Genomic DNA, 14,059 nt, shown 5'->3' on the forward strand with positions numbered 1-14,059 from the left:
TGATCTTCATCTTTACCGTGGTTAAATCCCTGGAACAGTGATTTATCAACGGCAGTGTTTTGATGTTTCGTTTGACTATTATGCAAGTTCTCGGGACATCGGCAGATCGGCTATATATAAGCTCTCCACCAATACCCGATAGACCTCTTATTTTGCCCTTGTAAACCCAGGGTTCTTGTATCAAGGCTACATCAAACCTTCTCGTGGCGACAGTAAGTTCTGCCGAAGCTGACTTACTATGCTGGAGATTCGCTTGCAGGATTCTGATTGGAGCCATCAATGCCTCTGATGGTTTTGAAGGATATCTTTTCAAGTCTGTAATACGCCTTGAAATTTGCAGCCTTCAATGTTTTATAGGAGACCTCGTCGATCGTGTATACGAGGATTTGCATGTCCTCTCCGACCTTCCGATTTTTCAACAACCAGTCTTCCGTCTTAAGGTCTTTATTTTGCCTCTCTAAACGGGTTCTGACTGTTGATTCTTCAGCCTCTTTCTCGGGGATGCGGGCGAGGACCATAGGGCGTTTTGGCATGTGGCTGGGATCGACCACATTTAAGTCGACTCCTTCCCACAGGCCCTCCATAGTCCTTACCACCTCAGTGGTCCATTTTTTGGTATGTTCGTTAGCACAGTTTACCCACAGAGTACCTGCGCTAAACGATGTTTTATGGAACTGTAGCAGTTGATTTTGACTTCCAACAGGAGCCTCATCCACTGCTAGCTTTAGTTTGTTGATGATCAGGTCTGCGTGAGCCTGATCTAGTTGAGTATCCGGATGGTGCCTGTGTGCCACCGCTATCCTGAATACTTTTGTGACATTGCTGTATGACCTAGTCTGCTCATGAGAGCTCCTTGGTCTCTTAGCAACCCTTTGTTGCGGGGGGGTAATGGTATTCTCCCGCGGTCTCTTTTTACCCTCGGGTTTTACCAGTACTCCCGTTTTGTTTTTATTGGGGATTTGCTGTGGTCCATGTTCCAGCAGCCATTTTTGCCTTTTTCGTCATCTTTCTTTTTTGAGCTCCAGAAAGGCGTTTTTTGCTACTTTGTGCAGAGTCTGTTCCGCTTGGAACAACTTCTGGCTCAGTATTTGGGACAGATACAGAATCCACGACTGAAGTCACCTCTGTGTCCGTTCCCGTTTTTGTGTTTGTTTTTTCAATCTCGTTCTCCATATTTGTTCCCACGAGTTGGGACGAATTGCTGTCAGGCACGGCAGTGCGCCCTTACCGTGCTAAGGCTATAATCCCCCAGAGTTCGCCATCTCTCTAGGGCATCGCTTTAGATACACTTTACTCCCTGTACCATGCATCCCGTCGGCACGATGGTGTTACACCTTAGGATTGGGAGGATGGATCATTTGGCGTTACCCAGGGTGCACCACGTGGAGGCGATCCATCGCTACACCCCATCTATAAGGAATTGAAGATCTTCGATATTTTCAGCCATGATCGCGGTGTCGTCTGCATATCTGATGTTGTTAATAGTTTCTCCCCCGATTCGAACTCCACATCTCCACAAAAAAAATTATGACAACATCTAAATACCCAAAATTGATGGGAAAATAATAAAGCAAGAAGTAAAGTTTAGATATCTGGGAATATATATAGATGTTGAAGAGGAAGTATGACAACAAAGCTTAAAAGTAAGTAAAGCGATGGGATCTCTTAATGACACAATCTGGAAGAACAAACACCTAAGACACAAAAGCAAGAATCTATAAAGCAGCAATTAGACCTATATTGACATACACGGCAGACACAAGACCTGACACATCTAAAACTAGACAACTACTACAAACAACAGAGATGAAAATACTTCGACGACTGTCAGGGAAAAGTCTGTTGGATAGGGAGAGAAGCGAAAACATAAGAGGATCATACAATGTCGAAGATATAAATGGATAGGTGACAAAACGGAATCAGGAGTGGAACGAACACATTAGTAGAATGGCAGACAATAGGATAGTACGAATAGCATGAGATAAGTCACCAAGTGGACGAAGATGTATTGGCAGACCAAGAAAAAGATGGTGCGATAACTTGCTTCCTTCTTAAGTCGAAAGATTATTAAAACTAAAAGGAACTTAACAGCGTTACCTCGAGAAACTCATAGCTAATAAAATCTTTTCGAATTTTTTATCTACCATGATCCAATGATAAATTCTGATGTCAACCGCAAAATTCATTGTTTTTTTTTAGGTGTCTTTAAAAATTTGCCACTGTTGGCTTATTTTTCAATATTTTTTCTTGATTTTTTTTTTAAATATTCTTTGAATTATACTTAATATGCTTATTTAATTTAAAAATAAAATTATTCTCTCATACTTTCAAAAAAAATTCACAAAAATGTGCTTAAAATGTTGATTTCAACCCCTACGGCCCCCCTTAAGGATAGCTATGACACGATTCTGATAGGCTGATTCTGATGAAATTAAAAAAAAAATGTTTCATCCGTCAAGCAGATGGGTACATTTCGATCTCCTATTCGGATCCCGTACTATAAGTATGAGACGGTGGAATCATAAAGTTGACTAAACGATAACAGCTGACTTGTATAGCAAATGTAATTCATTCCCACATCAACCAAAAATAGTAGTAAATATTGCATAACTTTTGACTACAAGGCTATGAATTTATATTTCTGGACCTCAGAGGTAAATTGCACTATGTCATTTCAAGCATCTGTGTTTAGCGTGTGTTTGCAACAAAGTTTAGAGCACTTGATGTTAATAAAAATCTGATATATCCCATAATTGGTTGAAACACAATATGACCATATTTTAATGATAATATATAACCAATTTGTATAATCCAACTAATAAAATAAGTGGATTAAAGGAACTTATTCAAAACAACACCAAGTCGACATAGTGTAGTTTACCTCTGAGGTCCAGATTTTGTTATTTGAGAGATGGTTATTAAATAGCGGCCATTATATTTTATACTTTATGTTACTGTAAATGGATAAAATGAGCGGATTTTGCTGCGTTTGCTTTCATAGTGTAGTGTTATCAGAAATTTCTGTAAACAGGTTTCATTATGTTTCACTTCTACCAGGGCTCAAACTCAAAGTATGCTCAAACTCTGAGTTCTAAAATTTAAATCTTTCTTTTATGATGGGCTGATTTAAGCATCATAACTTAAAACTAAATATGATTGCTTTCTATTTTCTTTACAGCAAATAAGAGCAATGGCCAGCAACCACCTACCTCCCAATCAAACAACACTGGTTGGGGTCAACCTGGAACGAAAACTGCAAATAACAATGCAATGCCACCTAATAGTCAACCTCCTACCTCTACTGCTAATTCTCAGAACAACAATGGACCAAGCAACAATACCAAACAACAATTGGAACAACTCAACAGTATGAGAGAAGCCATTTTTAGCCAGGATGGCTGGGGCGGAGTAAGTATTAGTTATTACTTCTGTTGAATATTTAATTTCAACTAGATGTTAATATAATACTTCTTAAAAGACCATTTTATAAGTATTTCATAAATCCACCTTTTACAGCAACATGTCAATCAAGATACAAATTGGGACATTCCCAGTAGCCCCGAGCCTCCCATTAAAATGGATGGTTCCGGAGGTCCACCACCATGGAAACCGGCTGTGAATAATGGTACCGAATTATGGGAAGCGAATCTTCGAAACGGTGGACAACCTCCTCCACAACCTCAACAGAAAACCCCTTGGGGTCACACACCCTCTACGAACATAGGCGGTACCTGGGGCGAAGATGACGACGCTGACACTTCTAATGTTTGGACCGGCGTACCATCCAATCAACCTCAATGGGGTGGTGCAGGTGGAAATACGAATAATGGAGCCATGTGGGGCGGTAAGTTTTCTATTATAATTACGTAATATATATAATTAATTATAAAAAGAATTTTGTGTAATAACAATTATTTGGAAATGGTACATAATAATAAATAAATGGTGATGTGATAGATAGTTAAAGCATCTTTAAGATTAGAATTGTACAGTGCCGACAAAAAAATCTTTACATTGCCAAATAAATCACTAAATTCAAAGAAAATTGCATTCGTTCTGTCTGAGCCCGTTTAGCGTTTGATGGGAGAGGTGATGACTTACTTGTGTCGGCAGGTGCCTGTAGTTTACCTACTGACCACTTATTTTCTTTAGTTTATTCTGTGCGTTTGTACTGTATATACAGTTGGCTTAATACAAGTAGTCAATGTGAAACTTCTTGAAAAATTGAAGTATAAACTATGAGGAAAAAAAAACTCACAATCAAGAGAAAGTTTGTGCTTCAACGTTAATTGAGAAAGGGGACTCTGTAATTACCATAGCATGTGATGTTGGTGTTTCAAGAGATTCAGTTTATCAATTGAAACGGTCGGAAGCGTCGTAGCCTTCTGGAACTGACACTGACAAAAAACATCATCTAAGACTGACACTATCATCAAGCGTAATTACTTTACCATCATTTTTAAGAGGCCCTTAGGATATTGAAAGCACTATTTTTGTGAATGTTCTTTATACAGTGTGCGGCAAAATAAACAGTACTGAAATGAATATTGAAATGTTTATGATTATTTATATATTTAGTATAGAGGATATAGCCTTGCAGACATTATTCACGACGACGTTCCCGATACAATATATGTTAAAGATGCCCTCTAGCCCGAAAACAATATTTAATTCTAGTCCGCAATTCCGGAATGTCACGACGGTGGATCGGTCTGCCTCCTTCAGCATTCTCCATATGTACGCATCCGGTGGCGTTAGATCTGATGCTCTGGTGAGTGGCGATCTATCAAAAGGATCACGCAGTTTTCGCGACATTTTCCCTATGACCCAAAAATAGTACTCCACGATAAAAGTTTATTTCTGCAAAACTGAGAAGCATTCTGAAGCACCTAACATTAACACGATGTTCACATACGCTATAACGACGTTCGGAAACCACTCAGTACGTGTCAGCCCATGACACATACAAATTTAAGGCATACGCATTTCAGTACTGTTTATTTTGCAGCATACAGTATAATGGGTGTCTTTTTTAGAGGTATAGAATTTTGAAATTGAATAAAACAAAGATGATTTTTTTAAATTGACATAATATTGAACTTTATTCGAAAGAAAATCTTTTGGCATTATAATTTAAATATGATTTCTGGCATGTGACCGCCTCGGCTGGTTCTGACGTAGTCTAATCTGGAAGTCCAATTTTCGATAACTTTTCTAACATTTGTGTCCGTATATCAGCAATAACACGGCGAATGCTGTCCTCCAAGTGAACAATCGTTTCAGGCTTATCAGCTTAGGACTTAGACTAGCGACTTAACTCAGGTTACCAAACGTTTCCTTCAATAAATCAATTGTGGCACAAGCTTTGTGACATGTTGCACCCGTCTTGTTGAAACCACAGCTCTTGCACATCGTGGTTGTTCAATTATTATTCTTCATGTGCCTTGTCCGTGGCGGACCTCGGCTATCATCATAGCAATTTTAATTTTGTTTGCGGCGTTGTTCAATTGAGGAATGAGAAAGTCAGTAGTCATGACTTTATACCAGTCACCAGTGACTAACGTTCTGGCTAGCATCGTTTTTGAAGAAGTATGGACCAATGATCCACTAGCTCATAAAGCACACCAGTCAGTTTTTCTGGATGTAATGGTGTCTCAACATACACTTGCGGATTATCTTCACTCCAATAACGGCAGTTTGGTTTTAGCCTAAGAGCTAGTGAACCCTCCGACTAACGGTCTTCCTGTAAGGCTAGTAATTTGTATAGTGATAATTCATGTCACACCAAGGCTAAAAACCATGACCTGGCAGGCATCAGCCTTGCACGTGTATCTACCAGGTGAATCGAGAAGTGCATAGTTTAGGGGTAAAATAAACTTTCTCCTGTAAGGTTTAAATTTAAGTATGTGTTTGAGTAAGTCATTTAGAAGAAATGTGTACAATGACAGGCGATTCTGAAGAGCATAAGACCTTGCCAGGCGAGGGGAAAGATTAGGGGTTTTTCCTAAAATTATTTTTTTTTGCATCGAACAAAATTTTTTTAGGTTTTTTGAATCATTCCAAGCAGAAAAGGTCTTTAGTGATTTTTCTCTTAAGTTAATAGTTTTTGTTATATAAGCGATTAAAATGCGAAATCGGCCATTTTTAACCCTAAATTGGACATTTATCTAAAAATTTCAATGTTGCCAAGGTACGTAGATATTCTTTAAACATTGATTGATGAAATCCCGAAGACTTTTTTGCAATAAAATATCGAAAACCCCTTTGTTTTTTTAATTGCTTATCAATGCGCGACACTGTAGTATAAGTGAGGACGTTTGAGTTTGCATAAATTCATTATCTCGAGAATTGGCAAATTTCAAGAGAAATCCATTGGGGCCAGGCTGCATGTATTAGGGTTGCGAATCAGTGCTCTGAAGAAGTAAAAATCAAGCGCGGAGTTCGACAAGGCTGTATATTGTCACCAATGTTGTTTAATCTTTACGCTGAAACAATTTTAAATGAAGTCTTGGAAAACGCAAAAGAGGGAATACTCATTAATGGTATGCTTATGAACAATATCAGATACGCAGATGACACCTTGTTGCTGACTGAATCAATTGAACATCTTCAAGCGTTATTGAATCGAATGGTGGCATTCTGCGCGATATATGGACTCAAACTCAACGCAAGAAAAACAAAGTTTATGGTTATTAGTAAACAGGCAGCCGTAAATAATAATAACTATAACGTAACAATCGGTAATGACTCAATTGAACGAGTAAGTAATCTTGTATATCTGGGTACTCACATTAATGAAAGCTGGAACCCTAGTACAGAAATAAAAAGTAGAGTTGCCAAAGCAAGAACAAGTTTTATGAAATTTAAGAAAATCCTGTGCAGTCATGATCTAAATTTGGAACTTCGCATAAGAATGGTCCGATGTTATATATTCCCAGTACTACTTTACGGGGTTGAAGCATGGACACTGACAGAATCGCTTTTAAAAAACCTAGAAGCATTTGAAATGTGGGTCTACCGCCGTATTCTGAAGATCAGTTGGGTAGAAAGAGTCACAAACGAAAGGGTTTTGCAACGTTTGAATAAAAGTTGCGAAGTAGTGAACACGGTTAAAAGGCGCAAATTGGAATACTTTGGTCATATAATGCGTCACCCAGAAAAATATGACATACTTCACCTTGTCATGCAAGGTAAAATAATGGGAAAAAGAAGTGTGGGCCGCCGTACAACTTCTTGGCTTAAAAACCTACGCCAATGGTTTGGGAAAACTAGCACTGAACTATTTCGTGCGGCTGTAAATAAGACAATGATTGTTAATATGCTGCGCAACATGAGAGCCAACGATCGACAAGCGGTCTCGGCACCTTAAGAAGAAGAAGAAGAGAAATCCTCGGACAGGTCGATTTTTATTTTTGAATTAGGACTTTTTGGCATATATACAGGGTGTCCCGAAAAGAATGGTCATAAATTATACCACACATTCTGGGGTCAAAAATATTTCGGTTGAACCTAACTTACCTTAGTACAAATGTGCTCATAAAAAAAGTTACAGCCCTTTGAAGTTACAAAATGAAAATCGATTTTTTTCAATATATCGAAAACTCTCAGAGATTTTTTATTGAAAACGGGCATGTGTCATTCTTATGGCAGAGCCACCTTAAAACAAATTTATAGTGAAATTTGTCCATCCCATAAAAAATTTATGGGGATTTTGTTCCCTTAAACCCCCCCAAATTTTTGTGTACGTTCCAATTAATTTATTATTGTGGTACCATTAGTTGAACACAATGTTTTTAAAACTTTTTTGCCTCTTAGTATTTTTTCGATAAGCCAGTTTTTATCGAGATGCGGCTTCTTTTTTACTATATTTACATAAAGAATTTATGGGGGTTTTGTTCCTTTAAACCCCCCAAATGTTTGTGTACGTTCCAATTAAACTATTATTGTGGTACCATTAGTTAAACACAGTGTTTTTAAAACTTTTTTACCTCTTAGTCTTTTTTTGATAAGTCAACTTTTATCGAGATGTGGCTTCTTTTTCAAAATATACCAAAAAATTTAAGTTATAAATAAATTTTCAGATTATTAACAGGTGTCTATAATCATACTTAACCATATCCAAATATGTGGTGGATTCGACAAATATTCAAAATATCTCGATAAACACTGGCTTATCAAAAAAGTACTAAGAGGCAAAAAAGTTTTAAAAATATTGTGTTTAACTAATGGTGCCACAATAATAATTTAATTGGAACGTACATAAAAGTTTGGGGGGGTTTAAGGGAACAAAACCCCCATAAAATTTTTATGGGGTGCAAAAATTTCACTATAATTTGTTTTTAAGATGTTGCTGCGATAAAAATTCCTCATGTCCATTTTCAATAAAAAACCTCTAGAAGTTTTCGATATATGAAAAAAAATCGATTTTCATTTTGTAACTTCAAAGGGCTGTAACTTTTTTTGTGTGCACTATTGTATATAGGTAAGTGAGGTTCAATCAACCTATTTTTGACCCCAGAATCTGTGGTATAATTTATGACCAATCTTTTCGGGACACCCTGTATAATACTAGTGACGTCATCCATCTGGGCGTGATGACGTAATCGATGATTTTTTTAAATAAGAGTATGAGTTGTGTGATAGCTCATTTGAAAGCTGTGATAGCTCATTCTCTATTCAGTAATATAAACATTAACATAATTATTTATACAGGGTGTACAAAAACAATTTTTCTTCTATTTGTCAAATTTAATCAAAGTTAATTTAATAAAAAAAAATTTTTGTACACCCTGTATAAATAATTATGTTAATGTTTATATTACTGAATAGAGAATTAAATAACCTTTCAAATGAGCTGTCACACAACCCCTACTCTCATTTAAAAAAATCATCGATTACGTCATCACGCTCAGATGGATGACGTCACTAGTATTATATATATTATGCCAAAAAGTCCTAATTTAAAAATAAAAATCGACCTGTCTGAGGTGCCCTTCAAATTTGCCCATTCTCGAGATAATGAATTTAGGCCAACTCAAATGTCCTCACTTATACTACAGTGTCGCGCCTGCTTGATTAACAATTAAAAAACAAAGGGGTTTTCGATATTGTATTGCAAAAACTCTTCGGGATTTCATCAATCAATGTTTAAAGAATATCTACCTACCTTGGTAACATTGAAATTTGTAATTAAATGTCCGATTTAGGGTTAAAAATGGACGATTTCGCAGTTTTCAAAATTTTTAATCGCTTATACAGGGTGTCCCGAAAAGAATGGTCATAAATTATACCACACATTCTGGGGTCAAAAATAGTTCGGTTGAACCTAACCTTAGTACAAATGTGCTCATAAAAAAAGTTACAGCTCTTTGAAGTTACAAAATGAAAATCAATTTTTTTTTCAATATATCGAAAACTCTCAGAGATTTTTTATTGAAAACGGACATGTATCATTCTTATGGCAGGACCACCTTAAAACAAAATTATAGTGAAATTTCTCCACCCCATAAAAAAATTATGGGGATTTTGTTCCCTTAAACCCTCCCAAACTTTTGTGTCCGTTCCAATTAATTAATTATTGTGGTACCATTAGTTGAACACAACGTTTTTAAAACTTTTTTGCCTCTTAGTATTTTTTGAATAAGCCAGTTTTTATCGAGATGCGGCTTCTTTTTTACTATATTTACATAAAAAATTTATGGGGGTTTTGTTCCTTTAAACCCCCCAAATGTTTGTGTACGTTCCAATTAAACTATTATTGTGGTACCATTAGTTACACACAGTGTTTTTAAAACTTTTTTGCCTCTTAGTCTTTTTTTGATAAGTCAACTTTTATCGAGATGTGGCTTCTTTTTCAAAATATACCAAAAAATTTAAGTTATAAATAAATTTTCAGATTATTAACAGGTGTCTATAATCATACTTAACCATATACAAATATGTGGTGGATTCGACAAATATCAAAATATCTCGATAAACACTGGCTTATCAAAAAAGTACTAAGAGGCAAAAAAGTTTTAAAAATATTGTGTTTAACTAATGGTGCCACAATAATAATTTAATTGGAACGTACATAAAAGTTTGGGGGGTTTAAGGGAACAAAACCCCCATAAAATTTTTATGGGGTGCACAAATTTCACTATAATTTTTTTTTTAAGATGTTGCTGCGATAAAAATTCTTCATGTCCATTATCAATAAAAAACCTCTAGGAGTTTTCGATATATGAAAAAAAATCTATTTTCATTTTGTAACTTCAAAGGGCTGTAACTCTTTTTGTGTGCACTATTGTATATAGGTAAGTGAGGTTCAATCAACCTGTTTTTGACCCCAGAATCTGTGGTATAATTTATGACCAATCTTTTCGGGACACCCTGTATAATAAAAACTATTAACCTAAGAGAAAAATCACATGAAGACCTCTTCTGTTTGGACCTAAAAAACCTAAAAAAAATTTGTTCTATTCAAAAAAAAATAATTTTAGGAAAAACCTCTAATCTTTCCCCTCGCCTGGCAAGGTCTTATGCTCTTCAGAATCGCCTGTCATTGTACACATTTCTTCTAAATGACTGACTCAAACACATACTTAAATATAAACTTTACATGAGAAAGTTTATTTGTCCCATAAAATATGCACTTTTCGATTCACCTGGTAGATACATGTGCAGGGCTGATGCCTGCCAGGTCATGGTTTTTAGCCTTGGTGTGCTATGAATTATCACTATACAAATTTCTAGCCTTACAGGAAGACCGTTAGTCGGAGGGTTCACTAGCTCTTAGGATATTTGTTGATGTAGCCATTCAACAAAAAGTGAGCTTCATCGCTAAACAAAGTTCGCTTATGAAAATCGAGATCAACGGCACTCTTGTTTTGGGCCCTAGGGCTTTTCATCGATTGTCATTTGTTTCGAGTTTATGTCATATGTTGTATAATCTGTGTATAATATTAATATTCACAAATTATACGACATATGACAGAAGCTCGAAACAAATGACTGTGAATGAAAAGCCCTATTCACAGAATCTTGATCGTGTATCTTAAGCACGCAAACCAAGATCTTTCCGGAAAATGTTCAATAAAGTGGATGGACAGTGGACACATCCAACTGCTGTGCACGGATGGCCGATAGGCTGACTCGGATCTTCCTTTAAAGCCGGATTTATCTTAGAACGAGGACGTGGCTGACACGGTTGTCTTACGGGGCACTTTGAAGAATCATCTGATATGAAAAGCATTGGCTAGTTTATCGTGCAACGGGAAGGAGCGACAACGGGGACATGTGCCGTCTATTGTTCTACGCCCTATGCCGTGCACGTCCCTTTGTAAGATAAATCAGCTTTATAGGCTGTTTTAGGCAGCCTTGGACGGCACGGATGCCTTGTGGGGCACGTTGAAAAATCTTGTGATATGATAGACATTGCGTAGTTTACAGCACAACGGGACGGGGTGACAATGGGGGCGTGCGGCGTCTATTGTTCAACGCCCCGTGCCGTCCACGTCTCGTCCTAAGCTAAATCGGTCTTTATGCTGCGCTCTACAGCATCAACAACTTCTTCTGGACGACGTCTCTTCTTCTTTCTAGCATGATCGATCATGCTAGTAGGCTGCTGCCTGTTCATTGTCATCAAGTCTTCCCCAGACGATGAGGTCCTGCATTCTCGCCATCGTTTTGGTGGTCTACCCTGTGGTCTTTTACCTACTGGGTAATTCGTTTTTGCGCTTTTAACGAGTCTGCTGTCCCCCATTCTCTTTATATGTTTGTTCCAATATCTTCGTCTCTGTCTGACCCACCTTCCTATGTCCTGTATTCCACAGTTTTGTCTGATGTCTTCACTTCTTATTCTGTCACGTAGAGTGTTGCCTTGTATACTTCTTAGTGTTCTCATTTCAACTATTACATTTGTAACGTTCTGTTTGTGTCTGGTCTTGTTTCTGCCGCATATGTTATAATAGGTCTTATTGTTGTATTTTGTATTATACAGTAAGAGTCACCGTACTAGACACATGGGTATGTACCTAATTGCTATGCTTATGGGCTAATCTGGTCCGTTCTCAGATGTGACTTTCATCCCTGTCATGTTACTGTCAAGAAACTATTCAAAATAATAATTGTTTTTTGATACAAAAAATACATTAGTTAATAGTATTATTACTCTGTTTTAAAATAATTTTATTCAAACACCAAGAATAGTACAATACTTCAAAGTTTTTACAACTTTAACAAAATGACAACTATAAACGTCAAAATTAGATCAGCTGTATTTAATACAGCTGATCTATGATTTGTCAATTTTCTTTGTTAATATTCAGTTTCTATACATTTTCTGACGTTCTAAACGTCACTTGACATAAAAATAAACATGTCAACAAGTGAAGGCTCCAGGACTGTAATAGCTCAATGTTCCTATGTGTCTACTACGGTGTCTCTTACTGTATATTTTGACTGTACTTTCAGTTAGATATTTGTTCTTCTATACGATTTCTTTCAGGCATCCTGAGATTCTAGTTGCTTTCATTGTTTGTTCTCTGACTTCTTAGACGACGACGTCTCTGTGGATGCGTATTATCATTTAGAGTAAATGTGGTGCGAAAACATACCAGGGTTAATCAAATGAATTGCTCTGATGAACGAATATGTTGACCATAAAGTGGACATATTACGCGATATGTATTTTAAACAGAACCATGATTTTCAAAATAAATTTGCATAATTTGGAAGCGTTGTTCAGGCGTCATTCTATTCATGCTGCAATGCCAAACCAAGCTAAACATAAATACTTGACAGCTGTCAAAATCACCGCCAGTTAAAAAAGTGTTGCCAACTTACATTTCTATACCTCTAAAAAACCACCCTTTACAATCTGTGTTTTCACCATAGATATAATAACCTGTAGATTAGGCTAGCTATGGGCCGCTCTGTGCATCGAGGTGTAACGCCGATATCAAGGACGCCATTGGTCAATATTAATTTTCAGTGGTCTAGCCATCTTTGTCCGTCATATGAGCGGTATCGCTTAGTAAAAAGAGATAGATAGACCACCGATCCACTGCCCGCGCGTTACGCTTTTTTGCTCAGTATGCCTTGTCTACTGTTAACATGTCTCTGGTTTTCACTAGGCCTGATATTGGTTGATATACTTTGACATGCAGAGTAAAATTTGATTTCTACAGTCAATTTTGATCTCAGGTCAATATGTAAACAGTACAAATAATATTAGTATTGCAAATAAAACTACTCGTCATTGTTTTAGATAAAAGAAAAAACATGTTCATTTAAAAACATCCAAATAGGTACATATATCCAAATATACAAAATGGATGGTGTGCAATATTATCACTATTTTTATAAAAAGTTAAGTGAAGATAACGTTATCTAACTTTTGTTAAATAATTTCGCAATTAACTAATACTGTTTCAAAACATATCAACAATTGTCCGTTTACCTGATAATATGTATACCTTACATAAAATATTTTGTCATTATTTGCTTATATATATATATATATCTAAATATATATTTGCTTGTATATCTAAATATACAAATCGGATAGTGTCCCTCTTTTGTCTTTTTATTTCAAAGTAGATTGTCTGTTGAGTTATTAATGTAGTGTCTTATTTCCATATGAAATATAGATAAATCTTAGACATTTCAGCAGATCTTTTAAGTTAATTAACATTGGATATTACCTTTTCAAGAGATTGTTCTGTTTTTTACCCTGACATTTATAAGTAAAGTGGCGTCTGGATAATTTAAAATATTTTCTTCTCATTTTGATGCAAACCATCAAAAACTGAACACTTATGTTTATTTTAAGTAAGATAAAAAGCATTACTAAACCGTGAAATATAAATGAGGTCCCAAAATATTGATTAATTTACCAACAAATAGAAATATAGACAATTTTTTTATTCCGGAGTAAGATATTTTTCACATTGAAATCATAAAATATTTCTAAAATATGGATATTGAAGTCGAGTGTTTCCTCCTCAAATAACATCATCTCTTATCCCCTCTAGCATAGACTGGATCAATCTCGTTTTGCGTTATTTGTCCCCACTTG

The 14,059-nt window shown here is 36.2% G+C and overlaps 1 protein-coding gene across 3 annotated transcripts in view; it reads left to right on the forward strand.

The window, feature by feature from the left end:
- The window catches only part of LOC114332125 (protein Gawky), a 202,073-nt gene that overhangs the window by 123,356 nt on the left and 64,658 nt on the right, over nucleotides 1-14,059 (forward strand). For all 3 annotated transcript variants that reach the window (XM_050646833.1, XM_050646831.1, XM_050646834.1), the window contains exons 3-4: nucleotides 3,179-3,408; nucleotides 3,517-3,844. In XM_050646833.1, the coding sequence (XP_050502790.1) occupies nucleotides 3,179-3,408; nucleotides 3,517-3,844 (558 nt within the window). The remainder of the gene's footprint in view (nucleotides 1-3,178; nucleotides 3,409-3,516; nucleotides 3,845-14,059) is intronic.

The sequence above is a fragment of the Diabrotica virgifera genome, chromosome 3 (assembly GCF_917563875.1).
Source record: "Diabrotica virgifera virgifera chromosome 3, PGI_DIABVI_V3a".
Taxonomy (NCBI): domain Eukaryota; kingdom Metazoa; phylum Arthropoda; class Insecta; order Coleoptera; family Chrysomelidae; genus Diabrotica; species Diabrotica virgifera.